The sequence below is a fragment of the Oratosquilla oratoria genome, chromosome 35 (genome assembly GCF_046742065.1).
Source record: "Oratosquilla oratoria isolate Oo_2021 chromosome 35, ASM4674206v1, whole genome shotgun sequence".
In the NCBI taxonomy this organism is placed as follows: Eukaryota; Metazoa; Arthropoda; class Malacostraca; order Stomatopoda; family Squillidae; genus Oratosquilla; species Oratosquilla oratoria.
Window position 1 is genome coordinate 11640191 of NC_134811.1, and position 23792 is coordinate 11663982.

General features: G+C 41.0%; 1 protein-coding gene across 1 annotated transcript in view; it reads left to right on the plus strand.

Annotated features, from left to right (window-relative positions):
- The window catches only part of LOC143018536 (kinetochore protein NDC80 homolog), a 38494-nt gene extending 19068 nt beyond the window's left edge, over positions 1–19426 (plus strand). Inside the window, exons 7-13 of the mRNA XM_076173973.1 lie at positions 4149–4292; positions 5077–5202; positions 8404–8550; positions 11030–11281; positions 11910–12017; positions 15421–15536; positions 16723–19426. Of these exons, the coding sequence (XP_076030088.1) occupies positions 4149–4292; positions 5077–5202; positions 8404–8550; positions 11030–11281; positions 11910–12017; positions 15421–15536; positions 16723–16900 (1071 nt within the window). The 3' untranslated portion in view covers positions 16901–19426. The remainder of the gene's footprint in view (positions 1–4148; positions 4293–5076; positions 5203–8403; positions 8551–11029; positions 11282–11909; positions 12018–15420; positions 15537–16722) is intronic.
- Positions 19427–23792: the final 4366 nt, after the last annotated feature.

Here is a 23792-nt window from a genome sequence, read left to right on the forward strand (position 1 = left end):
AGATCTTCTATATGCAAGAGACACACTTAAAGGCATAAGTCAGTCTGCAACTGTTTTCTGGAATTATTTACTTTCAGTGAAAGATGGGAATAATAAAGAAAAGTTTAATCTTCTTGCAACATTTATGTGCAACTTATTAGCTCTGCCACACTCATCTGCATGTTTTGAAAGAATTTTTTCCCAAATAAACCAAGTTAAAACTAAGCAAAGCAACAGACTACACACAAATACAGTTGCAAACCGTCTATTGGCCAAGCAAGCCATCACAAGACAAGAAGTGACTTGCCAAAAGTGGGAACCATCTATTTCATTAATCAAAGATGCAAAGTTGGGTCACTGTCACATGAGATATAAAGAGAGGGAAGAGTCCAGGAAGAAGAGTAACACAGCAACTTTATATCATAGTGAAGCCAATGATGTTGATGATGAGGAATTAGAGGAGGACCCTATGCCAGTATCCTTCTTCCTGCAATAATACCATTGTCTGTAAAGTATTTGGTGAGTAGAACTTCCTCTTCTAGCTAAATTTCCTATTTTAAATAAGCCACAATCCATTTCAAGAGCCATGTCACCTTGTTTTTCGCAAGTATCAGTATAAAAAATAATCCTTGGATTTTCTTGGATTTTTTCGTAGGGTCATCTTGGCATTTTTACATTTTGTGAGTGGCAACACTGCTTGGCACCTCCTGGATGATGGGTCATCCCTGCATCCTGTCCACTGCCCTGAGTCAGAAGCAGTGACGCAAGATGCAGCACATCCACAGCATGGCCGCTTCATAAATTCGGTGACCCGCCTTCTCTGTCCCTTCATGCAGAAAAGGAGAAGATGGGTAGAAATCCCTTCGGGCTGCATCAATTTTTTTTTTCTCATACATACTTCCTTACCCCCCATCCCCCACCCACTCCCCCTCATGCATCACAGCATCATCTATACACAGCCCCTCTCCATTCACCCCTATCTTCTGTCCTCTCCTGTCTTTCCTCCACAGACATTCCTCTCTTTTGTAATACCCTTTTCACCCCATCCATCCATCTCATCCTAGGATGCCCTCTCATATTCACTCCTTCCACACTTCTTTTACTAATCTTTCTTCACTCATTCTTTCCATGTGTCCAAACCATCCTAATACTCTTTCATCAACCCTATCTCCCATTTCCCTTTCCACCCCTGTTCTCCTCCTCACCTCCTCATTTCTCACTCTATCCAGCCTAGTAACCCCTATCCTACTTCTCAGACATTTCATCTCAAACACATTCAAACTCCTCTCTTCCTCTCTCATGTTCCATGTTTCTGCCCCGTACAATGCTGTTGGCACAATCACTCCTTCATATAACCTCCTCTTAGCATCCATTTCCAGATGTCTATTTCTCATTACACTTTTCAATCCACCAAGGCATTTACTCGCTTCTCTCAATCTACATTCCACCTCCACCCCCACTCCTCCCTTTCCTGCCACATTCACACCCAAGTATCTAAAACTGTCCACTTCCTCCAGTCTTTCACCCTTAATGCTCACTTCCAGCCTGCTGCTCTCTCCCCTTGTATATCTCATCACCTTACTTTTGCCCACATTTATCGTCAGCTTCCTTCTTTCACACACCTTCTCAAAGTCTGTCACTAACTTTCTCAATCCCTCCTCTGATCCTGCTACAAGCGCAGTGTCATCAGCAAACAACAACTGGCTCACCTCCTACTTTTCTCCATTTTCTTTAATCATCTCCAAACCCTGACCCACTACCCTTGCATTCACCTCTCGCACCACCCCATCCATGTAAAGATTGAACAGCCAGGGTGACTTAACACATCCCTGACGAAGTCCCACCTTTACCTCAAACCATTCACTCTCTCCATTTCTAATCCTAACACAAGCTCTACTACTCTTGTAAAAACTCTTGACTGGTCTTAACAGCTTTCCTCCCATCCCATATATCTGCAGTACCTCCCACAGTGCCTTCCTGTCTACCCTGTCATAAGCCTTTTCCAGATCCATAAAAGCCTAAAAACATCCTTACCTTTTCTATAGCTTTCTCACATATCTGTCTTACCACAAAAATCTGATCTACACAACCCCTACCTGTCCTAAACCCACACTGTTCCTCACCAATTACTCCCTCTCTTCCGCTCCTAATCCTCTCAATCAAGACCCTCCCATAAGCCTTCCCAACTACACTTAACAAGCTGATCCCTCTGAAACTACTACACTCACACTTGTCCCCCTATCCCTTGTAAAGCGGAACTATATAGGCACTCCTCCGGCGCTCTACCCTCTCTTAAACAAACATTAAATAACCTCACCAGCCATTCCATCATAACTGTACCTCCTTTCTTCAGACATTCTGCATGGCATCCATCCAGACCAGGTGCCTTACCTGCAACTCCCTAAAATAGTCTGTCCACCTTCCTCTCACTGCCTTCTCTTCCATTTTCATCTCTCCATATGCACCTTTTACCTTTTCTTCTCTACTTGATTCACCTCCTTTTTCTCTTTTAATTTCCTTCCAAAGCATCTTTTTATTACTTTCAAAATTTTCTGTCATACTCTTACCCCATTTCACATCTGCTCTCTTCTTTGCTTCCTTTATCTTATACTTAACTTCCCTTCTCTTTACTTTGTACCTCTCATACGATTCCCTTGTCCTAATTTGCAGCCAATCTATGAATTCCTGCTTCTTCTCTTCTACACATTTCTTTGATTCCTCATCCCACCATTCACTACCCTTTCTTCTATTTCCTCCCGCCCTCCTTGTTCCACACACCATCTTTGTACACCTTATGACTCCCTCCTTGAACCATCCCCATTCCTCCTCCACTCCTAGTTCTACTCTATCCTTTACTCCCTCCCACTCCTCTTTCAGCTTCTTATACTCTCCTTTTTTTCCTCATTTAAGCAGTTCACTCTGAGTACCTCCCTGCCTTATAGCCTTTTCCTCTTTCTCCACCTATTCTCCACTCATTTTACCTTCCACCAGAAAATTATCTGATATTCCCCCATTCTCTCCCCTTAGATCATGTACATCCTTAACTCTTCCTACCATACACCTGGTCACCACTGTATAGTCCATTAATGCTCTATCTGCCACCTTTCCATCCACCACCCTCTCCCATGTGTACTTATGCTTGACTTTCTTCCTAAACACTGTATTTGCCATCATCAACTCTCAAGACACATCTCCCATCATTTCTCCACTATGATTTTTACTTGGAACTCCATACTTCCCAATCACTCTGTCTGTTGGTTCATTTCCTACCCTAGCATTAAGGTCTCTCAATACAACTACATTGACATTTCTCCCTAATCCCTCTATGCACTCATTTATATCTACCCAAAAAACCTCCCTTTCCTCTACGCTCTTTTCACTACCAGGTCCATATGCACTTACAAAAACCCACATCTCCCTTCCGAGCTTCACCTTCATCCACATCAACCTTGATGAAACCTTCCACTCCACTACCTGCTTACTTATCTCTTCACTTACTAGTATAGCCACCCCTTCTCTCCCTTTTCCCCTCTTCACTCCTGAGTACCTCCCAGTTACACTCCCAAACTCACAGTTGCCCTTTCATTTTAGTTTCACTCAAAGCCAGCACATCCATCTTTCTTCTCACAAACATACTGCTTATCTCTTCCCTTTTACTCTCATCTTTACCACATCCACGCACATTAAAAGACCCAAACCTTAGGGTACTGGTTGGAAAACTCCCAGACCCTCTTATGCCTTTTCTTCTTTCTTTAGGAATGTCCCCTTTTGGGGCTGCGGGTAGTAGGACTCCTAATCCCATCCCCGTCCCTTTTTTTTTTTTTTTTTTTTTTTCTCGCCTTTTATGACTCAAGTGGAAAGACTTGGTGGTGGCATTCTCTTCCCCCACCACAGGGTCGGCAAAAACAGGAAATGTATATTCAGAGAAATGGTACAGGACAGCAACAAGGTGGTGGGGGACAGCATAGCGGAGGGACAGTCATAGTATAAAAGTGTCATCATTTCTCTATACACAGAGTTTTCCTCTATCACAGACAAAATGATGTGTGGCTCTGGTCCGTAGGGGTGCCCCATATAGACCCTAAAGTATCAACTGCATGCTACTTTGCCACAATAACATGCAGCCAATACCCCAGACTTTTTATAAGCATTTCCTTTTGATTTTTCAGAATTTTAAAACACAGCTTGAAATCAATGCAAATCTCCAACCAATGCATCATCTGTATGAAGAACTGAAGCTGTTGGATGAAGAAATTATTACCTATCGGGAAAATCCAGAGAAAGTAAAGGAACTTCAGCATCAGCATATGAAGGTATTGTATATAGAGTACATTTTTTTTTTTTTTTTTTTTTTTTTTTTTTTTCATCAGTAAAGAAGTTCATGTAACACTCCACTCCCTCATCCATATTATTTATATATATGGCAAAGATTACAGGAGCCAATACAGAGCCTTGCGGGACGCCACTTATCACATCTTCCCAGTTCGAATTTTTGTCTCTTACCACTCATTTTTCTCCGACTTAGGAAATCCTTTATCCATTCCAGTAGCTTACCTTGTATTCCTATTATTTCAATTTTTCTTATTAACTATTTATGTGGTACTTTTTCAAAAGCCTTCTGCAAGTCCAAGAAGGCGCAATCTGCCCAGCCATCTCTTTCTTGTATTATCTCAGTTAATCTTGAGTAAAAACATATTAAGTTTGTGGTAATATGTTTTTACTCGAGTGTGTTTGTTTGTTTTGTCTTTACTACTTACTCCATAAAATTTTTATCAGGCTCATACTTTGAATGTTCTAAAAATAGATCGATTGCTTTATATGTGAGTGATGCAGTGGGGGGACAGGGTCACAGGGATGACCTGTCATACAACCTGTGCTGAAAGGAGGGGGATGATGAATGGGTTTTGGCTGGGTACAGGATTGATGTGGGTGGGAGTATGCTCTGGGGTAGGTAGGTATGTACTTTGTTTATTCATATTATTCTCAATGCCTGCCATTGTTTATGAATAAATTTGTTCACCTTGTAATTAGTAGTTAGGGGCAAGGCAATCCAGTGTAGACTTGCACCAATTAATAATATTTATATTTTTGTTACAGATAGAGCATGACAAGGACAAAATGTTGATATATTGTCAGGACATGCAGAAACATATAGAAATTCTGGCTAATGATCGATCTCACCTGGAGATACAATTCGATAGAGAAAAACAAGAGCGTGCACAGGTAATATATGAATTTGTATGAACTTCAGTATATGAATTGGGCAAGGTGAGGTACATTTAAGAGTAAGAGAAGCAAATCACTGTTGTGGATGAATAAAGTGTCATGAGATAAGGGTATGTAGGGATGAATGCAAAGAGAAGGCTATACAAAAGGGTTTGTGCCTGTAGAGGAGGCAGGAAGAAGTTTTGAGAAGTATGGTAGGGATTGAACATATGGAAAGAACGAGTGAAGAAAGACTCGCAAAAATAGTGTGGAAGGGAGAATTAGGTGGCATGAGAAGACAAAGAATGGGATGAATTGATGTGAAGTGGGGTCTATTTAACATAGAGGAAGAAAAGGGTTGTGGATAAAAGTGGGCATGTGCCTTTTGACCTGTCTCCCTTATAAGAGGAAGTTAGTGACAGTTTGAGAAGGTGTGTGAAAGAAGGAAGCTGAAGATAGATGTGGGCAAAAGTAAGGTGATGAGATGTACAAGGGGAGAGAGTGACAGCAGGCTGGATGTGAGCATTAAGGGAGAGAGACTGGAGGAAGTGGATAGTTTTAGATACTTGGATGCGAATGTGGCAGGAAAGGGAGGAGTGGGGGTGGAGGTAGAATGTAGATTGAGAGAAGTGAGTAAATGCCTTGGTGGATTAGAAAGTGTAATGAGAAATAGACATCTGGGAATAGATGCTAAGAGGAGGTTATATGAAGGAGTGATTGTGCCAACAGCACTGTATGGGACAGACATGGAACATAAGAGAGGAAGATCCCCGGGTCCAGACGAGATTTTTCCGAGAATGTTAAAGGAGTGTAAATTTGAAATCTGCGACCAGTTAACTGAAATATTTAATAAATCAGTAGACACTGGTTTTGTGCCTACTGCTTGGAGGCAAGCAAATGTTGTTCCTGTTTTTAAGAAGGGTGATAGATCATCTATATGCAACTACAGGCCAATCAGTTTGACATCGGTTATAGGAAAAATGCTTGAATCAGTAATAGTAAATAGACTCAGAGAACACATCGAAAGACATAATTTAATTTGTGATTCACAGCATGGTCTCTCCAAGGGTAAGTCATGTGTGACTAATCTTCTATCTTTTTACACTAAAGTATATAAGGCGTCAGATAACAATCATAATTACGATATTATTTACCTTGATTTTACCAAAGCGTTCGATAAGGTGCCACACCAGAGACTACTAAATAAAATCAAAACCCATGGCATAGGAGGAAAAGTATTAGAATGGATTAGAGCTTATATTAGTAACAGAAAACAGCGGGTCACCATAAATGGAGTAAAATCTAGGTGGGGCAATGTTACTAGTGGGTCTCCCAGGGCTTGGTTTTAGGTCCCTTGTTCATTATGTACATAAACTACTTAGATGACGGGATAAATAGTGATGTTAGTAAGTTTGCGGACGACACTAAAATAGGATCCCTAATTAGATCAGGAGATGATGCAGAGATTCTGCAAGATGATCTTAACAAATTGTTCACATGGTCAGTGAAATGGCAAATGAACTTCAATATCTCTAAGTGTAGCGTATTAAACGTAGGGCTACACAACCCTGAAAATAGATACAGTTTAGGTAACACGTTTTAGAGAAAACTGAGTGCAAGAGAGACTTGGGAGTTCTAGTGAGTCCGGACCTTAAAACCAGGAAACGCATTAGCACCAGGAATAAAGCTAACAGAGCATTAGGTTTCATTGCTAGGACGTTAACGAATAGAAGTGCAGAGGTAATTATTAAACTCTATCTAGCGATAGACCCATCCTTGACTATGCGATACAGTTTTGGTCTCTGTCCTACAGAATGGACATCAATTCACTAGAGTCAGTACAGAGAAGAATGAACAAATTGATACATGGGCTCAGAAATTTGCCTTACGAAGAGAGGCTTAGGCACCTTAACTTACACTCTCTGGAAAGATGCAGAGTGTGGGGTGATCTAATACAGATGTTCAAGTGGATCAGAGGCTTTAACAAGGGTGATGCAAACAAGGTCATCATATTAAAACAACAGGGTAGGACTCACATTAATGGTTATAAACTGGACAAATTTAGATTTAAAAAAGAAATAGGCAAGAATTGTTTTACTAATAGGATGGTCGATAAATGGAATAAACTTAGTAACCATGTAGTAAGCGCTGAAACTATCAGTTGTTTTAAGAAACAATTAGACAATTTTATGGATGGGGATGACAGGTGGTGATGGATATGGAGCTGCCTAGTGTAGGCCTTATGGTCTCTTGCAGTCTCCTTCATTCTTATGTTCTTATGTAAGATAGAAGGAGTTTGAATGTGTTTGAGATGAAATGTCTGAGAAGTATGATAGGGGTTACTAGGCTAGATAGTGAGAAATGAGGAGGTGAGGAGGAGAACAGGGGTGGAAAAGGAGTTGGGAGATAGGGTTGATGAAAGAGTATTAGGATGGTTTGGACATATGGAAAGAATGAGGGAAGAAAGATTAGTAAAAGAAGTGTGGAAGGCGGAGGTGGAAGGAGTGAATACGTGAGGGCATCCTAGGATGAGATGGATGGATGGGGTAAAAGGGGCATTACAAAAGAGAGGAATGTCTGTTGAGGAAGGACGGGAGAGGACAGAAGATAGGGGTGAATGGAGAAGGGTTGTGTATAGATGATGCTGTGATGCATGTGGGGGAGTGGGTGGGGGATGGGGGGTGAGGAAGTATGTATGAGAAATCTGACGCAGCCAGAAGGGATTTCTCCCCGTCTTCTCCTTTTCTGCATGAGGGGACGGAAAGGGGGGGTTACCGAATTAATGAAGCTGCCTTGCTGTAGATGTCATGTGTCTTGTGACACTGCTTCTGACCCAGGGCAGTGGACAGGATGCAGGGATGACCCGTCATCCAGGAGGTGCCAAGATGAGAGGGAGGGAGGAGGGTTAAGGGGAGTGGAATATGTAGGGGATGGAATGGGTAGGAGTGGTTTCTATGCCTTTTTCTTTTTGGCTACCTCCCTTGCAAAGGGGAAAAAGCCTTTGGTATATGTGTGTATGTATGTATATAGATAGAATAGATAGATTTATTTTTGCATAGAAAGAAATTAAAGCTGTGCTTGTGTGGTATGGTGTGAGGACTAGAAGGGCTCACTCAGAGTGGGAAGGCTCTTGATTTCTGAGTGCAGATGTTATGTTGGAGTTTTTTGTGGAGCCAGTAAATTCATAATGTTTCATTGTGCACCATTACTTTTGTATAGGTACAGGAAAAGGTTACTTGGTTGGAGCAGCTCAAGACAGAACAGAATCTCAGTCCAAGTGAGGTTAATTACATAAAAAACAGAGCATCCAAAATTGGTACTCAACTTGCTCAGCTCGAAGATGAAGAAAAGGAGCTAGAGTTACTGGTATGTACTATTTATGTATTCTAGTTATATATATATATATATATATATATATATATATATATATATATATATATATATGTGTGTGTGTGTGTGTGTGTATTTATACATTTTCTTTTTTCTCTTCCATCTCTTCCTCTCCTTTTTTTAGTTTTCCTTAAGTTGTATTCATTAGAAACTCACAACCCCAATGGTTGCTAGTGTTACCTAGGCCCTCCCCTAGATCTCTGTATTGTATTTGTGTGGTACTCTCTCCAGAACTTGTAATTGGTACAACAGTTGCCTAGCCAGGCCAGGCTAGAACAAGTAATTACCTTCTTGCCTTGAAAGGTGGACTAAATGAGGTAATTGATGCCCATTGTAGTTGGACTTCTTATTGAGGTCATTCATTTGTAATGCTGAATTATAATCCATCTTGTTCAGTGTGTGAAGATGCACATTAAATATTATCCTGATAGTAACTATATCTAGGTCTTTTAATCCATGACTTGCCAACTGCCACTTGTGCAGACTTTTGGGCCTGGACATAAACCCACTTTGGGAATCAGACCAGGACATAAAACCCCACCAATTCCTGAAGTGAGATTATGCCCTTTGCCCAAACATTCGTACTTTGGGTTTCAGTGCTGTGCCATTGGTCTGAATCTTGTATTCCATTCCATTCCAAATGTCTGCACAAGTTGCAGTTGGCGAGTGTTGGATTAAGAAACCTAAATTTATACATACATACATACATACATATACTAAGGCTTTTTCCCCCTTTCAAGGGAGGTAGCCAAAAAGAACAAGACATAAAATCATTCCCACCCATTCCATCCCTAAATACACTCCACTCCCCTCCACCCTCCCTCATATCTTAGCACCTCCTGGATGATGGGTCATCCCTGCACCTTGTCCACTGCCCTGAGTCAGAGGCAGTGTTGCAAGTCGCAGCACATCCACAGCAAGGGCGCTTCATTAAATCGGCGACCCCCCTCTCAGTCCCCCCATGCATAAAAGGAGAGGACGGGGAGAAATCCCTTTGGGCTGCGTCAAATTTTGCTCACACATACTACCTCACCCCCCATCCCCCCGCCCATTCCACCTCATGCATCACAACATCATCCATATACAACCATTCTCCATTCATCCCTGTCTTCTGTCCTCTCCCATCCTTCCTCAACAGACATTCCCCTCTTCCCCAAAGCCCCCTTCACCCCATCCATCCATCTCATCCTAGGATGTCCACCTCTTGTTCACTCCCTCCACATCTGCCTTCTATACCTCTTTTACTAGTCTTTCTTCCCTCATTCTTTCCATGTGTCCAAACCATCCTAATACTCTTTCATCAACCCTATCTCCCAACTCCCTTTCCACCCCTGTTCTCCTCCTCACCTTTCATTTCTCACCCTATCTAGCCTAGTAACCCCCATCATACTTCTCAGACACCTCATCTCAAACACATTCAAACTCCTTCTCTCTTCCTCTCTTATGTTCCATGTTTCTGCCCCATACAGTGCTGTTGGCACAATCACTCCTTCATACAGTCTCCTCTTAGCATCCATTCCCAAATGTCCATTCCTCATTACACTTTTTAATCCACCAATGTATTTACTCGCTTCTCCCAATCCACACTCCACCTCCACCTCCACTCCACCTTTTCCTTCCATATTTGCACCCAAGTATCTAAAACTATCCACTTCCTGCAGTCGCTCTCCCTCAATGCTCACTTCCAGTCTGCTGCCACTTTCACCCCTTGTATATCTCATCACCTTACTCTCACCCACATTTATCTTCAGCTTTCTTCTTTCACACACTCCCAAACTCTCACCAACTTCCTCAATCCCTCCTCCAATCCTGCCACAAGCGCAGTGTCGTCCGCAAACAACAACTGGCTCACCTCCCACCTCACTCCATTTTCCCCAACCATCTCCAATCCCTGACCCACCACCTTTACATTTACCTCTCGCACAACCCCATCCATGCACAAGTTGAACAGCCAGGGTGACACAATGCATCCCTAATGAAGTCCCACCTCTACCTCGAACCACTCACTCTCTCCATTTCCAATCCTGACACATGCTCTACTACTCTTGTAAAAACTCTTGACAGCTCCTAGAAGCTTTCTTCCTATCCCACACATCCGCAAAACCTCCCACAGCGCTCCCCTGTCTACCCTGTCGTAAGCCCTTTCCAGACCCATAAAAGGTGCAGGGATGACCCGTCATCCAGGAGGTGCTAAGATGAGAGGGAGGGTGAAGGGGTGTGGAGTGTATTCAGGGATGGAATGGGTGGGAATGATTTTATGCCTTTTCCTTTTTGGCTACCTCCCTTGTAAGGGGGAAAAAGCCTTGGTATATGTAATGTAAAATCTTCTGGAGATTTTAAGACAATGGTGGTGTGCATGCCATGGCTGGCAACTTCTGTTGAAGAGAGGAAGAGGCCTGTAGAATATAAGTAGATAAATAAATAAACCTGAAAATCTTCTGTATTATTTAAACAGATCGGTACTGCTGAGATGGGTATCAGCAAGGCACAAGAGAGCTTCAGTGGATTGGCACGCCAGATTAATGCACTGTGGCTGCACTTGGAACTTGGATCTGAATTTGCTATTGACACAGCAAATTTTGAAGAGAAGCAAGAATACTGGGAAGAAGAACTCATTCCAGAGTTGAAGATAATAAAGAAAAATACTAAACAAAAAACGTGTAATACACAGATGTGTAAAATTAATGAGGAAAAGGAACTGTTTATGGTAAGTTCTTATGTACATCTTCTTAGTTATAAAATATAATATTAAAAAAATAGGGGTAGAGCACCGAGAGAGAGGGAAAGTACCTGAAGACTGGTTGAAAGTATGCATTGTGCCAATTTGTTAGGGCATGGTTTACAAAATTGAAAATAAGAACCAGAGGCATTGTCCTTTTAATCATAGTAATTGTTACCATGTGTTTCACTGAATGAAAATGTAATGGGTTGCATACACACACAGTTCAATGGTGCAGTAGTGTTGTTCTTGACTACTAATCCAGCGATTTAAGTTCAGGTCCTACCCAGGGCTGAGAATGCCGAGCACAAGAGTGCTCAGCAGAGGTTTGGAATTGGTGGGTGGGAACAGAATTAATCTTTTGCCCCAGGTCTCTCGTGCAGGAGACCTACAGGACATGCAAAGCAAACCAGTTGTTACTTGTGGATGAAACTGCATATGTGGCTGATTTTCGGGAGATGTTGAAACTGTTGGTGACTGAGTTTGGAAGGTTGTGTGATTGGAGGAAGTTACAAATGAATGTATCCAAAAATAATGTTGAAATGTAATAATTTCTTATTAAGTGCTGTGACACACAAGAAATGAAATTGAGTGATAATATGTAATTGGCTTTCAGATGCAGGAAATTTTAAAGGAGGATTGTAATGAACGGGCAAAACTGGAAAGTAAGCTGGCCAGGCTTGAAGAAGAACTTCAAATAAATAAAGATGAAATAACACAGAAGGTACCTGAAGTATTTGTTCACATTTTCCCAGGTTCTCACCAACTAGAAGTGTTAGGAAATTGCATTACACATTTCACTTATATTTGTTCATAGTGACAAAAATATGCTAAAATCCAAGGGAGTTTCATAGTATACCTCAGGAGCTTAGATAGGAAAAATGTGAAAGCAGTAAATGGTTGATAATAATGATTACAGGTATTGCCTCAGGTTTCATTAACCCCTTCAATATGGGCCAAAATCTCGCGGGCAGCATTAGCTGCCAGACGTGCGATGTTGCGTCATAATTACCTTACCTTACCGCCGTGCCATATCCTCTTGGACTTCGGCAACCATGGAGCACCACCGTTCACGGTCCCTAGTTACTTGTAACATCTGTGCTGGTTTGAGTTGTTTTCCCGTCGCCCTCATCAGCCCGTCCATATACTTCTCCCTCTGCTTTCCTCTTGCTCTCCTTCCCTCCACCATTCCCATCATCACCACCTCTTCCAACCCTTCCCTCCTCATTATATGTCCTAAGAATCGCAACTGTCTTTTCCTTATTGTTGTCATCAATTCCCTATCTGTCTCCATTTCTCTCAATACTTCTTCATTTGTTTTCTTCGCTGTCCATGGTACTCTTAATACTCGTCTCCATATCCACATTTCTGCTGCTTCTAAGTTTTCCTGCAATTTTTTACTGATTGTCCACGCTTCTGAACTATATAATAGTGTTGACCATATAAATGTTTTAATTTTTCTTCTCCTTATATCTGTAGACATTTTCTTGTTTGTTAAAACCACATTAATTTTCTGAAACGTGCTTTTAGCTATCGCTATCCTTGATTTTATTTATTTTTCACATCTACAATCTTCTGTCAATATGCTTCCCAGGTATGAAAATTTGGTTCTTCTCCCTGCTGTTTGTACTTGCACTCTTGGTGGATCTGTTTTACTAGCCACTAGTATTTTAGTTTTCTCCATAATTACATTTAAACCTTTCTCCTCACTAGCTTTTACGGTCACATTCAATAGATGTTGTAGTTTTTCTCCTGAGCCAGACACCAATACCGTGTCATCAGCATATCTGATATGATTTATATTAAATCCTCCAATTTTAATCCCTTCCATTCCCTCTAATTCCCTAAGGATCATCTCCCCATATAAATTAAATAAATCTGGAGACATAACACAGCCTTGACGCACTCCCCTCTTTATAGCTTGAAATTCTGTTCTTCCTCCCCATACCCTCACTGCTGCTCTTTGCTTCCAATACAAATTTCTGATGATACTCATGTCTTTGCTATTTATATCCACTCTTTCCAAAATATCAAATCCTCATGTCTTACCCTTTCAAACGCCTTCTCGTAGTCAACAAAGCAAAGATATACATTTTGTTGTTTTTCTATCATCCTCTCCATAATCATTCTCATAAAAATTGCATTTGCTGTTCCTTTCCCTTCTACGAAACCAAATTGCTCCCATGAAACTTGTTCTCTCACTTTATTTCTTATTCTGTTTAAAACTATCCTTAATATAATTTTGGTTATTTGACTCATGATACTGACTGCGATGTTAACTACATTCCATTGTTCCATTTATCTTTGGTATTGGTATAAAAATCGAGTTACACATATGTTCCGTTATTGTACCCTTTTCGTAAATTTGGTTTATTAGACTAGTGAGTTTTCTTATTGCAAAATCCCCTAATGCCTCTAACATTTCAATCATCACACCATCCTCACCCATGGCTTTCCCTTTTTTCATTTTCTTCATTGCAGATTTCACTTCCTCTTCCATTATTTCTTCCCCATCTAGATATCTATAATTTTCCTCTTCTCCTTCTTGTCTGCCGTCCTCAAATAGGTTCCTTACATACTCCTCCCATCTATGTTTAATCTCCTCCTCGTCCATTAAAACCTTTCCTTCTCTATCTTTGATTGCCCCCCCATTACTCCCCTTTCTCTTGGTAATTTCTCTAATCTTATCATACATCATTTTAGAATCCCTTTTTTCAAGGTCCTCAATTTCCCTACATTGTTCATCAAGCCAACTCTCCTTGGCATCTATACACTTCTTTTTGATTTGTCTATTAAGTTCTCTATATTCATTTCTATCCCTATTTTTAGCTTCTCTTCTCTTATCCATTAGTTCGAATATTTCCTCTGTTATCCATTTGTTTTTCCTCCTCCGCATTATAAAAAATAAAGTTACTCTTGTATTGCTCGTTCTCTTTCACCCATGAATTTTGATAACCATAGTATGGTGAAGCCAGTTTACAGAGTATGGGGGTCACGCAGGTACAACTACAATATATATAATCAAGACATCGGCATCCTCGCGTACCCACTTGCTCCTCATGACGCCTACGTAGGCGTCATCGTATCGAAGGGGTTAAGTGGCCAAGGTTATGCAGTATAAGATGAGATGTTTGGTGTCTTGTTTGTGATAGTTGCATGTGGAGCAGTTTATTTTTGTGGCAGGGTTTTGTTTGACTATAGTCCTGCTAGTGAGAGTCTTGCCACTTTTGGGAGTTGCCAGGCAGGTGTTTGGAGTTAATGAAAATGGAGGGAAGTTGGTGAGCCAATTGTTTTTGTTAATGACTGCTTGTATATGAATAAGGATAGACAGAAGCAGTTAGTAGCAAAGTTGGGGAGGATATGTGAAAGGAGAAGACTGAAAGTAATTGTAAACTGAGGTAAAGTGATCAGATGTCCAAGGGGTGATGGCAGAGGTGGGTTGGAGGCGAGTTGAAGGATGAGAGGCTGGAGGAAGTCGAAAGCAGGGAATGGATGAGTGGAGGTGGAACTGGATTATAGAGTAAGGGAAGCAAGTAAATGTCTTGGTGGGGGCGGGGGCATTAATGAAAAATGTCACGAGAAATAAGTATTTGGTTGAATGTAAAGTGAAGACTACAAAGGTCCTTAGGATCAGGGATCTTGAATTAGATATATTTGAAACTAAAAAGCAGATAGTTGACTTGCCCTCATTTTAGAAATTTGAATGTTTTTATAAAGGGGACTGAGTTTACAAAATAAAATAACTTAGCAAACCATTTAATGATGAGAGGTAAAAGGGCCGAGATGATTTGGGTAGGAACAACTGTAGAACTTAATACACCCTGGGTCATGCTTGTGCAAAATATTTTCAGTGGAAGTATTAACTGTTGAAATGGATCATGGCATGATACAGTAATTATAAATGCCCATAGACTAGAGAGAATACAAAGATCATTTCTCTCTTTAGTATTGGCACACAAATCCAATATATGATTTGCCACCTGGCAAATCTTTAATCAGGGGTTTTAGGTTCTGCCTGTTTTTTATGCGAATCATCCATGACTTGAAACCTACTCTGAAAAAAAAAAAAAAAAATTGAACCTTTCATATTTCTTTTTCGAGATGAAATGCTCACTTTTTATTTTTAGGAATCAAAAATGGATGAAGAAGCGGAGAAGCTGCGAGGACAGATTTTGGCAACAAGGAAAGGACAGACTAGTTCTTTGTATCAGAAGCAATGTGAATTAGAAGAAACTGTAAAGAGGTGAGTATCTGAAGTCTTGGAGTGCTTGTGTGATGCTTTTGTCAAGATATGATGCAAGGTATAGGAGACATGTTATAGATATTTGGGTGTAATTCTTTCTCCCTCTATCTCGCTCTCTCTCTCTCTCTCTCTCTCTCTCTCTCTCTCTCTCTCTCTCTCTCTCTCTCTCTATATATATATATATATATATATATATATATATATATATATACACATATATATATATATATATATCACATACATCACATACATATACCAAGGCTTTTTCCCTCTTACTAGGGAGGTAGCCAAAAAGGAAAAGGCATAAAATCATTCCCACCCATTCCATCCCTGAAAACACTCCACACCCCTCCACCCTCCCTCCCATCCCAGCACCTCCCAGATGACGGGCCACCCCCTCACCCCGTCCACCGCCCTGGGTCAGAAGCAGTGTCGCAAGACACAGCACATCCACAGGAAGGGCGCCTCACCAAATCGGCGACCCCCCCCTCTCCGTCCCCCCATATAAAGGAGAAGACGGGGAGAAATCCCTTCGGGCTGCATCAAATTCCACTCACACACACTACCTCACCTCCCATCCCCCCCGTCCATTCCACTTCATGCATCACATCATCTTCCATATACAACCATTCTCCATTCACCCCCGTCTTCCGTCCCCTCCCGTCCCTCCCCAACAGACACTTCCCTCTTCCCCAGAGCCATATATGTATATGTATATATATATTTGATTCTTTCAGTTCAGATATCAATCTTTCTCAGATTGGACATGGTGTATTGGGAGGCAACTGCTTTATAGTATGCTGGGTTTTCAGGTGATCTCGAACATTTATCTCTTGCTTTTTCAAGGTGCTAAAATGGGATGGATGGTTGAGTGTTTTATTTTATAAGGTGGGAAAAGCCTTTGGTGTGTGTGTGTGTGTACATAATACACACACATACAAAACAATAGTGTGTCCAAAAACAATACAAGAATTTAAGAGGAAATTAGATATGGAGAAATACAGAGACAGAACACCATGAGCATAGCTCTCATTCCCATAAGATACAACTAGATAAATACACCCACCCCCACACTCATAAACACACAAAGAAAAAAACAAAAACAAGGAGAATGAAAACCACTCCTACTGTACTCTAGTTTTAGTTGACATAGCTGATTATTACACAGAATTGTATATACTTTCAGCTGTGAAGAACATCAGAATTCAGAACGGGAGAGAATCAAGACTTCCGTGAACTATTTTGTTAAAGTTTGTCATGGGCTAGTAGATAATATCAGAGGACAGCAGGAGGAGATTGAAATTTTCTTGAGGAAGATTACAAAACCATTTGAAGAACTTGAAGAAGATCACAAGACCATTTGAAGAAGCCACAAAAACAGGAGAATGATTTTTTCATATACATATTTTATAGTTTAATATCTTCTAGCTTTCTGTATTTCATGTGCATATCTGTTGTATGAATGATTATATTATTGGATAAAGAAAACTTAGCTGTATATTTCATAATACCAAAGGCTATTTTTCCCTTAAAAGGGACGGTGGCCAAATCACATACCCACCTCATACTCTTTAAAACTCATTTTCTGTCCTCATCACACCACCTTAGGGATGAAGGCTCATCCTTGTCTCAGCCACACTGCCCAGGTCTGAGGTAGTGCAGCAAGACACAGCTACTCTACAGCAGGAACTGGTTTATCCCCACTACTTCATTATATGGCAATCCTCCTGCTTGTCCACTCCAAATAATTGCTGGACCATATAAGAACCTAACATCCCTTCTCTCTTCCTTGCTCAGCAGACAATCCTCATACACCCAAGGCCCCTGTTACCCTGCCCATCTACCTCATCTTTGGTCTTTCTCTCGAGTTCACTCATTCACTTCTTTCCACCTTTTTTTTTTTTTTCTTTCTTTCTTTCTTTCTTTCTTTCTTTCTTTCTTTGCTTATTTCCATATGTCCAGACAGGCACAACAGTCAGATCTACCCTATTGAAGAACTCTTTCAACCCCTGTTTTCTGCCTCACTTCCACATTTCTTACTCTCCATCCTTGTACTGCCCACCATACTTATCAAACACTTCATTTTCACTATACCTGTTCTTTGCTTCATCTTAACCTTGAGAGGGGGATAGCAGAAAATAGGGACAGCAAAAGTAATAAAACAGCTTGGCATTCCTATATAAGTTTGTCTCTGACTTGTATGAATGCAATGTGGCTATGGTCCATATGGATGCCCCTGAAGTGCCCAAGGTGACGATAACATGTAAATCAATACCCTAATACTGGCTATGTATATTATGTAGAAGATGCATGACCAAAGCAGTTTTGAGAAAAATTCTTAAGTTGCAGCTGGCCAATCAGTTTATTGATGTAGCTCGTTCACATTTGATGAAAAACTTGTACCTTGAAATGCAACCAAAACCTAAAGCATTGTTCCATGGGATAATATTCTGAAAATAGTAATTATGAAACTGACAACTCCCTTAACATTTTTCTCAAAACTGCTTTGGTTAATAATTTTTCATCAATGGGTCTTCTACATAATGGACATAACCTAAATATTGGAGTACTATTTCTATATATCAGAGATAGCACATACATACATATATATATATATATATATATTTATATTTATACATATACACACACACTAAGGGCTTTTTCCCCTGCATAAGGGAGGTAGCCAAAATCAAAAGTCATAATTCCACTCCCACCCACTCCACTCCCATTCACCACCCCTCCCTCCCCTCATTTCTTGGCTCTTCCTGGATGACAGGTCATCCTGCATCTCACCCATAGCCCTGGGTCAGAATCAATGCAGCAAGACCCAGCACATCCACAGCAAGGACATTTCATTTAAATGCACACACACACACACACACACTCACACTCACAGGCACATGACTCATTGGTGCAATGGTAGTGATTGCGGCTGCCACTATTGGGGTCCGGGTTTGACTCCTGCCCAGGGCTGAAATAATTTCAGTATTGCTGAGCTGTGAGTCGTTACTCCAGCTCTTGTGGGTGGGGAGTTGGGGTTATGTGTGCGTGAAAGGTCACAGCATTACCCATAGATCGGTCATGTATGAGCTCTGAGCTCTCTTCCGGGAGGGTAATAGCTGTCAACCACAAGTCCAGCACATGGTCTAAGAACATGGTGAATCGCACACCTCCACCCACCCTACCCCTGTGTGTCCCTTCATGCAGAAATGGAGAAGATGGGGAGATATCCCTTTAGGCTGTGTCAAAATATCATTCACATATAACCCCTCCCTAACCCCCTATCCCCCACCCACTCCCTTCCATGCCTCACATCATCATTCATACACAACCATTCTCCACTCACCATTATCTTCTGTCTTCTTCCTTCCTTCCACAACAGACTTCTATCTTTTTCTCAATGCCCCTTTTACCCCATCCATCCATCTCATCCTCAGAGAGAGTACTGGTATATATATGTAGATTGTACCCCAGTACTTGGCTTGCATATTATGTAGAAGATGAATTGATGAATGATTACTAACCAAAGCAGTTTGAAAAAATGTAAAGGGACTTTTCAGTTTCATTATTACTATTTTCAGAATATTTTATAGAATGTGATTTTAGGTTTTGGTTGTATTCTAAGGTATGTTAAGGGTAACTGATATAAATTTATTGATCATTAACTTAATGGAGAAAGTAATATATCTCACTTTTTATGAGGAAACATTATATTATATCATCATGTTTTCTCATTAAAAGTGAGATATTAAGTTAATGATAAATAGATTGATTAATCAGTTACCCCTAATCTTGCTTTCATGGGACCTGTGGATGTGCTCTATTTTTGATAGTGTCAGTAAAATTGCTATGTGATGTTGCTGAAACTCAAAACAATAAAATATTTTAGATAGGATTAATGATTGTATTATTTCCTGCATAGTGGCTGCAGCTTAGAAGACATACTGAAGCAGTGGCTTTGGGCAACTGCAGTATCCTTTTCTAGTTACCTCTTATCAACACATCTGTAAGGTGACACCTACATATATTAAAAATTAGTGCTCTTGTGTACCAAAAGTCCTTTCCTTTATATAAGAGTGGTGCAAAGTCAAAGCATACATCAATCCAAAAACTTGTCCCTTCTCCCTCTCATCTTAGCTCCTCATGGGTGAGGGATCATTCATGTCCTCCCCCCACCACCACATTGCTTAAATCAAAGACAATACCACATCAGAGCAGAGCACAAAAAGCTGAAGTTGGTTTACCCTCACTGCTTCATTGCCAGATGACATCATCCTGAACCCTTGAGAAATATACAGAGCAGTCAAGAAGAAATCCTTCCAGATCACTTGTTTTTACATCCATGTCATTTCATCCATTTATAACACTAGTGTTCCACAAGCAATGCTGCATTGCTTCTGACCTGGGCAATGGGCAGGAGACAAGGATGATCATACCTTCATCCATGAGGAGCCAACTTCCAACTCTCCACTGAACTCTAACAAACTGAATACTAGGTGATCTAAATGTACAACACCTAATTTAGCTTAATGCATGAACAACAGGACACAAAATAGAACAAATCCCCAACATTAACTCCAGCACCTACCCCACTAAGCAACCTCCTCAACAACAACTAACCAACATGCTCACCCTCCTTACAAAAACAAACATGGGAAGTCTTACATAACGGCCCCCCAGACCTTTTCCAGTGAAGATCACCATAGAACTAGAAAAAGTATAATCTGTATACAAAGGCATGAAGAGCTGTGTTTCAGCTGTCAGTGCCTTTAGCCCAGAGTTGCATAAAAATAATGATAGGGAGTCTCTGGAAATTATCCTGAAACAAAAGTTGTGACCTTTACACCCCCACCCCCCACATCTTCAATGAGCAGGGGAAGCTGAACAATGCGATTGCAGCTCCACTGGCTATAAGAAAAAAATTATATACATTGAATATGTAAGACAGATGAGTGGAAGGGTGGTGAGATAAACACAGGTTGTGTTTATCTCGCCAACCTTCCACTCATATATATATATACATATACATATTTTTTATCAACCACAATATTATCTCTCTTGATGGTGCAATTGGCTAAGTCACTAACACTTGTCACGTGCTAGCCCAGGTTCAAGTCCTTAGCCATACCACATTTCAATTTCTGCATGTTGGCCTCCGCAAGTCGACGTTGATGACTTAGAATTAAAGTGTATTGTGGTTGATAAAAATGTATATCTGTTCACTGGGACCCATTCAGTGTTGTATATACATAAACATCAGTTCACATTTTCTCACATAACCCCTCCCTAGTTTATGTTTTTCCTACCAGTACATTAGTACATGCATATAACAATGGCTTTTTCCCCCTTACAAAGGAGATAGGCAAAGTCGAAGGCATAAATCCACTCCCATTCACCACCCCTTCCTCTTTTCTTGGCTCCTCCTGGATGACAGGTCATCCCTGCATCTCGCCCACTGCCCTGGCTCAGAGGCAATGTAGCAAGACACAGCACATCCACAGCAAGGCCACTTCATTTAATCAGCTACCCGTCTCCTCATGCAGAAATGAGAGAATGGGGTGAAATCCCTTTGGGCTGTGTCAAAATATCATTCACACATACATCCTCAGCTCCCATCCCCCACCCACACCCTTCTATGTATCACATCATTCATACACAACCATTCTCCACTCACCCCTATCTTCTGTCTTCTCCTTTCCATCCTCAACAGACATTCCTCTCTTTCCCAATGGCCCTTTTACCCCATCCATCCATCTCATTCTTGGTCACCCCCTTATGTTCACTCTTTCCACCTTTGCCTTCCACACCCCTTTTACTAATCTTTCTTCACTCATTCTTTCCATGTATCCAAACCATCCCTGTACTATTCATCAACCCTGTTTCCTAACACCCTTTCCACTCCCGTTCTCCTCCTCACCTTCTGGGTAATGGGGGTGAGGATGTATATGTGAATGATATTTTGACACAGTCCAAAAGGATTTGCCATCTCTTTTCTGCATGAGGGAACAAGGGGGGGGGGGGGATCACCAATTTAATGAAGCAGCCTTGCTGTGGATGTGCTGTGTATTACTATTTTGCTTCTGACCCAGGGCAGTGGGTGAGATGCAGGGATGACCCATCATCCAGGAGAAGGGAGAGGGGTGAATAGGAGTAGAGTATGTAGAGGACTCAGCCCACCACTCACCACAGCAGGGTGAGGGATGGCACCTCACCATCTCCCCTTTCGAGGCAACCCCCAGGTTCTTGGGGGCACACCCACCCCCTGGTGCCGCCTGCAGTTCAGTGGTACCCCTGCCCTCTCCTGAGATATGGATGCCCCACTACTATTAATGGCATCACGTGGACGACAAAGTGTACATGAGTTGTCCCGGACCACCTGCTAAGTTGAGGTCCGAGTGGGTACTAGGTCTGCAAATCAAGAGAGAATTAAAATAGAGCTAAATCCAGTATAAATTTCTGGTGGGCTCTGCTTATGGACACCTGGGAGATTCTCTCCCTCTCCAATGACGACTGACCACCCTTTTTATCAGCGGAGCTCAGGAGGCTTTGAATGGATACTGTGACTCTCTCGATGATGAGAAGTCTGGGTAGTGGTGAAATCAATGACGAGGATTATAAGCATTGCTGGTCATGCCACAACAGTGGGGTCCGCCTCAAATGGCAGGGGTGGGGGGTAGCTGTAGGCATATCTAGCCAGCTACAGCACACCATTAAAAGATTTACTCCAGCTGATGAATGTATATTGCAAGTAAAGATGAAGTATGTCCTTTTTATTGCAATATATTCAGATTCCTTAGGGTTTACGCCAGAATCATACAATGATGCTCTTAACAAATTTCTGAAGTTAAATATTTTATGGCAGACATGTGGGTAGGTCAATGAAGAAAGGGAATTATATTGGTATGAGTTTAATTGTAAAAAAAGTGTATAATAATCTATCTTTTTAAACACTTGGTCCCTTTCAAGATGACTTTTTTTATTTCATAGAAGATATATCACCCATAATATATAGTATCACATCATGTCATAGTATGAATAATGTTATTAAACACACACACACTGCTGAAAGATACAAAGGCGGGTCACCATGAGCATAGCTCCCTTCCTATGTAATACAACTAGGTAAATACAAACATACACACACACACATACACACAAAGTGCAGGAGTTATATCAGGTCCAAATCTAAAAATGAAAAAAAAAAAAAGGAGAGAGGGATGGAATAATGGAAAATCAGAAATATTGGATGGCTATTCAGGGAAATTCACTCTAATTTTACATCAAGCAACAAAGGAAAGAAAAAAAAAATGGAAGTGTGTGTCATGAAAGTAAAAAAAAAAAAAAAAAAAAGAGAGAGAATCTTTTGCCAGGAGAAGAGGAGACTCCACCAGCAGACACTAAGTAGCTGCTATGTACTTGGGATACTAGGGCAGGTAACAGTCAGTATGTTAGAAATAGTGCATGTCCATGAGAAATCATATTTAAGTCACAATTCAAGGCAAACAATATAGCTGTGGATGTGCTGTGTCTTGCGACACTGCTTCTGACCCAGGGCAGTGGACAAGGTGCAGGGATGACCCGTCATTCAGAAGGTGCTAAGATGAGAGGGGTGTGGAGTGTATTCAGGGATGGAATGGGTGGGAATGATTTTATGCCTTTTTCTTTTTGGCTACCCCCCTTGTAAGGGGGAAAAAGCCTTGGTATATGTATGTATGTATGGTTAGCAAAGAAAGACAAGTTTGTAAATACTTGGGTAAATAATGCTATTGAAGAAGAGAGATAACAAGAAAGCTTATTAAAGAGAGCAAATGTTAAGGACAAGAACAGAAGTAAACAAGAGAAACTGAAAATTTTTGAGTTTGAAAAACCAGAAACTTGGGAAATTGTATAAGGACATGAAGAGAACAATTTTGTTCAGGAAATGATTGATTTGATTTTATAAAGACATGAAGAGAAACACTGTTCAGATGATTGATTTAACGTTGTGAACTTCCCACTATTGGGAGGCTAGGACGTTGCCCCATATAGAGGACTTTGTAGCGTTGAATTTGATGAACCATACCGTTGGTCTAACTCACTTGCAGAAAGGTTCGAACTGCCATCACTTCAATCTCTGGTGCAAATAGCAATGCTCCAAATGCACTCGTAGATAAGGCAAGAACATTTCTAGTTGTATATGCACATGTGGATGGGATAATTGAAGGATGGCATAGTTCCACATGACTAGAACATAGCTAATAGAGTACAAATCCACAC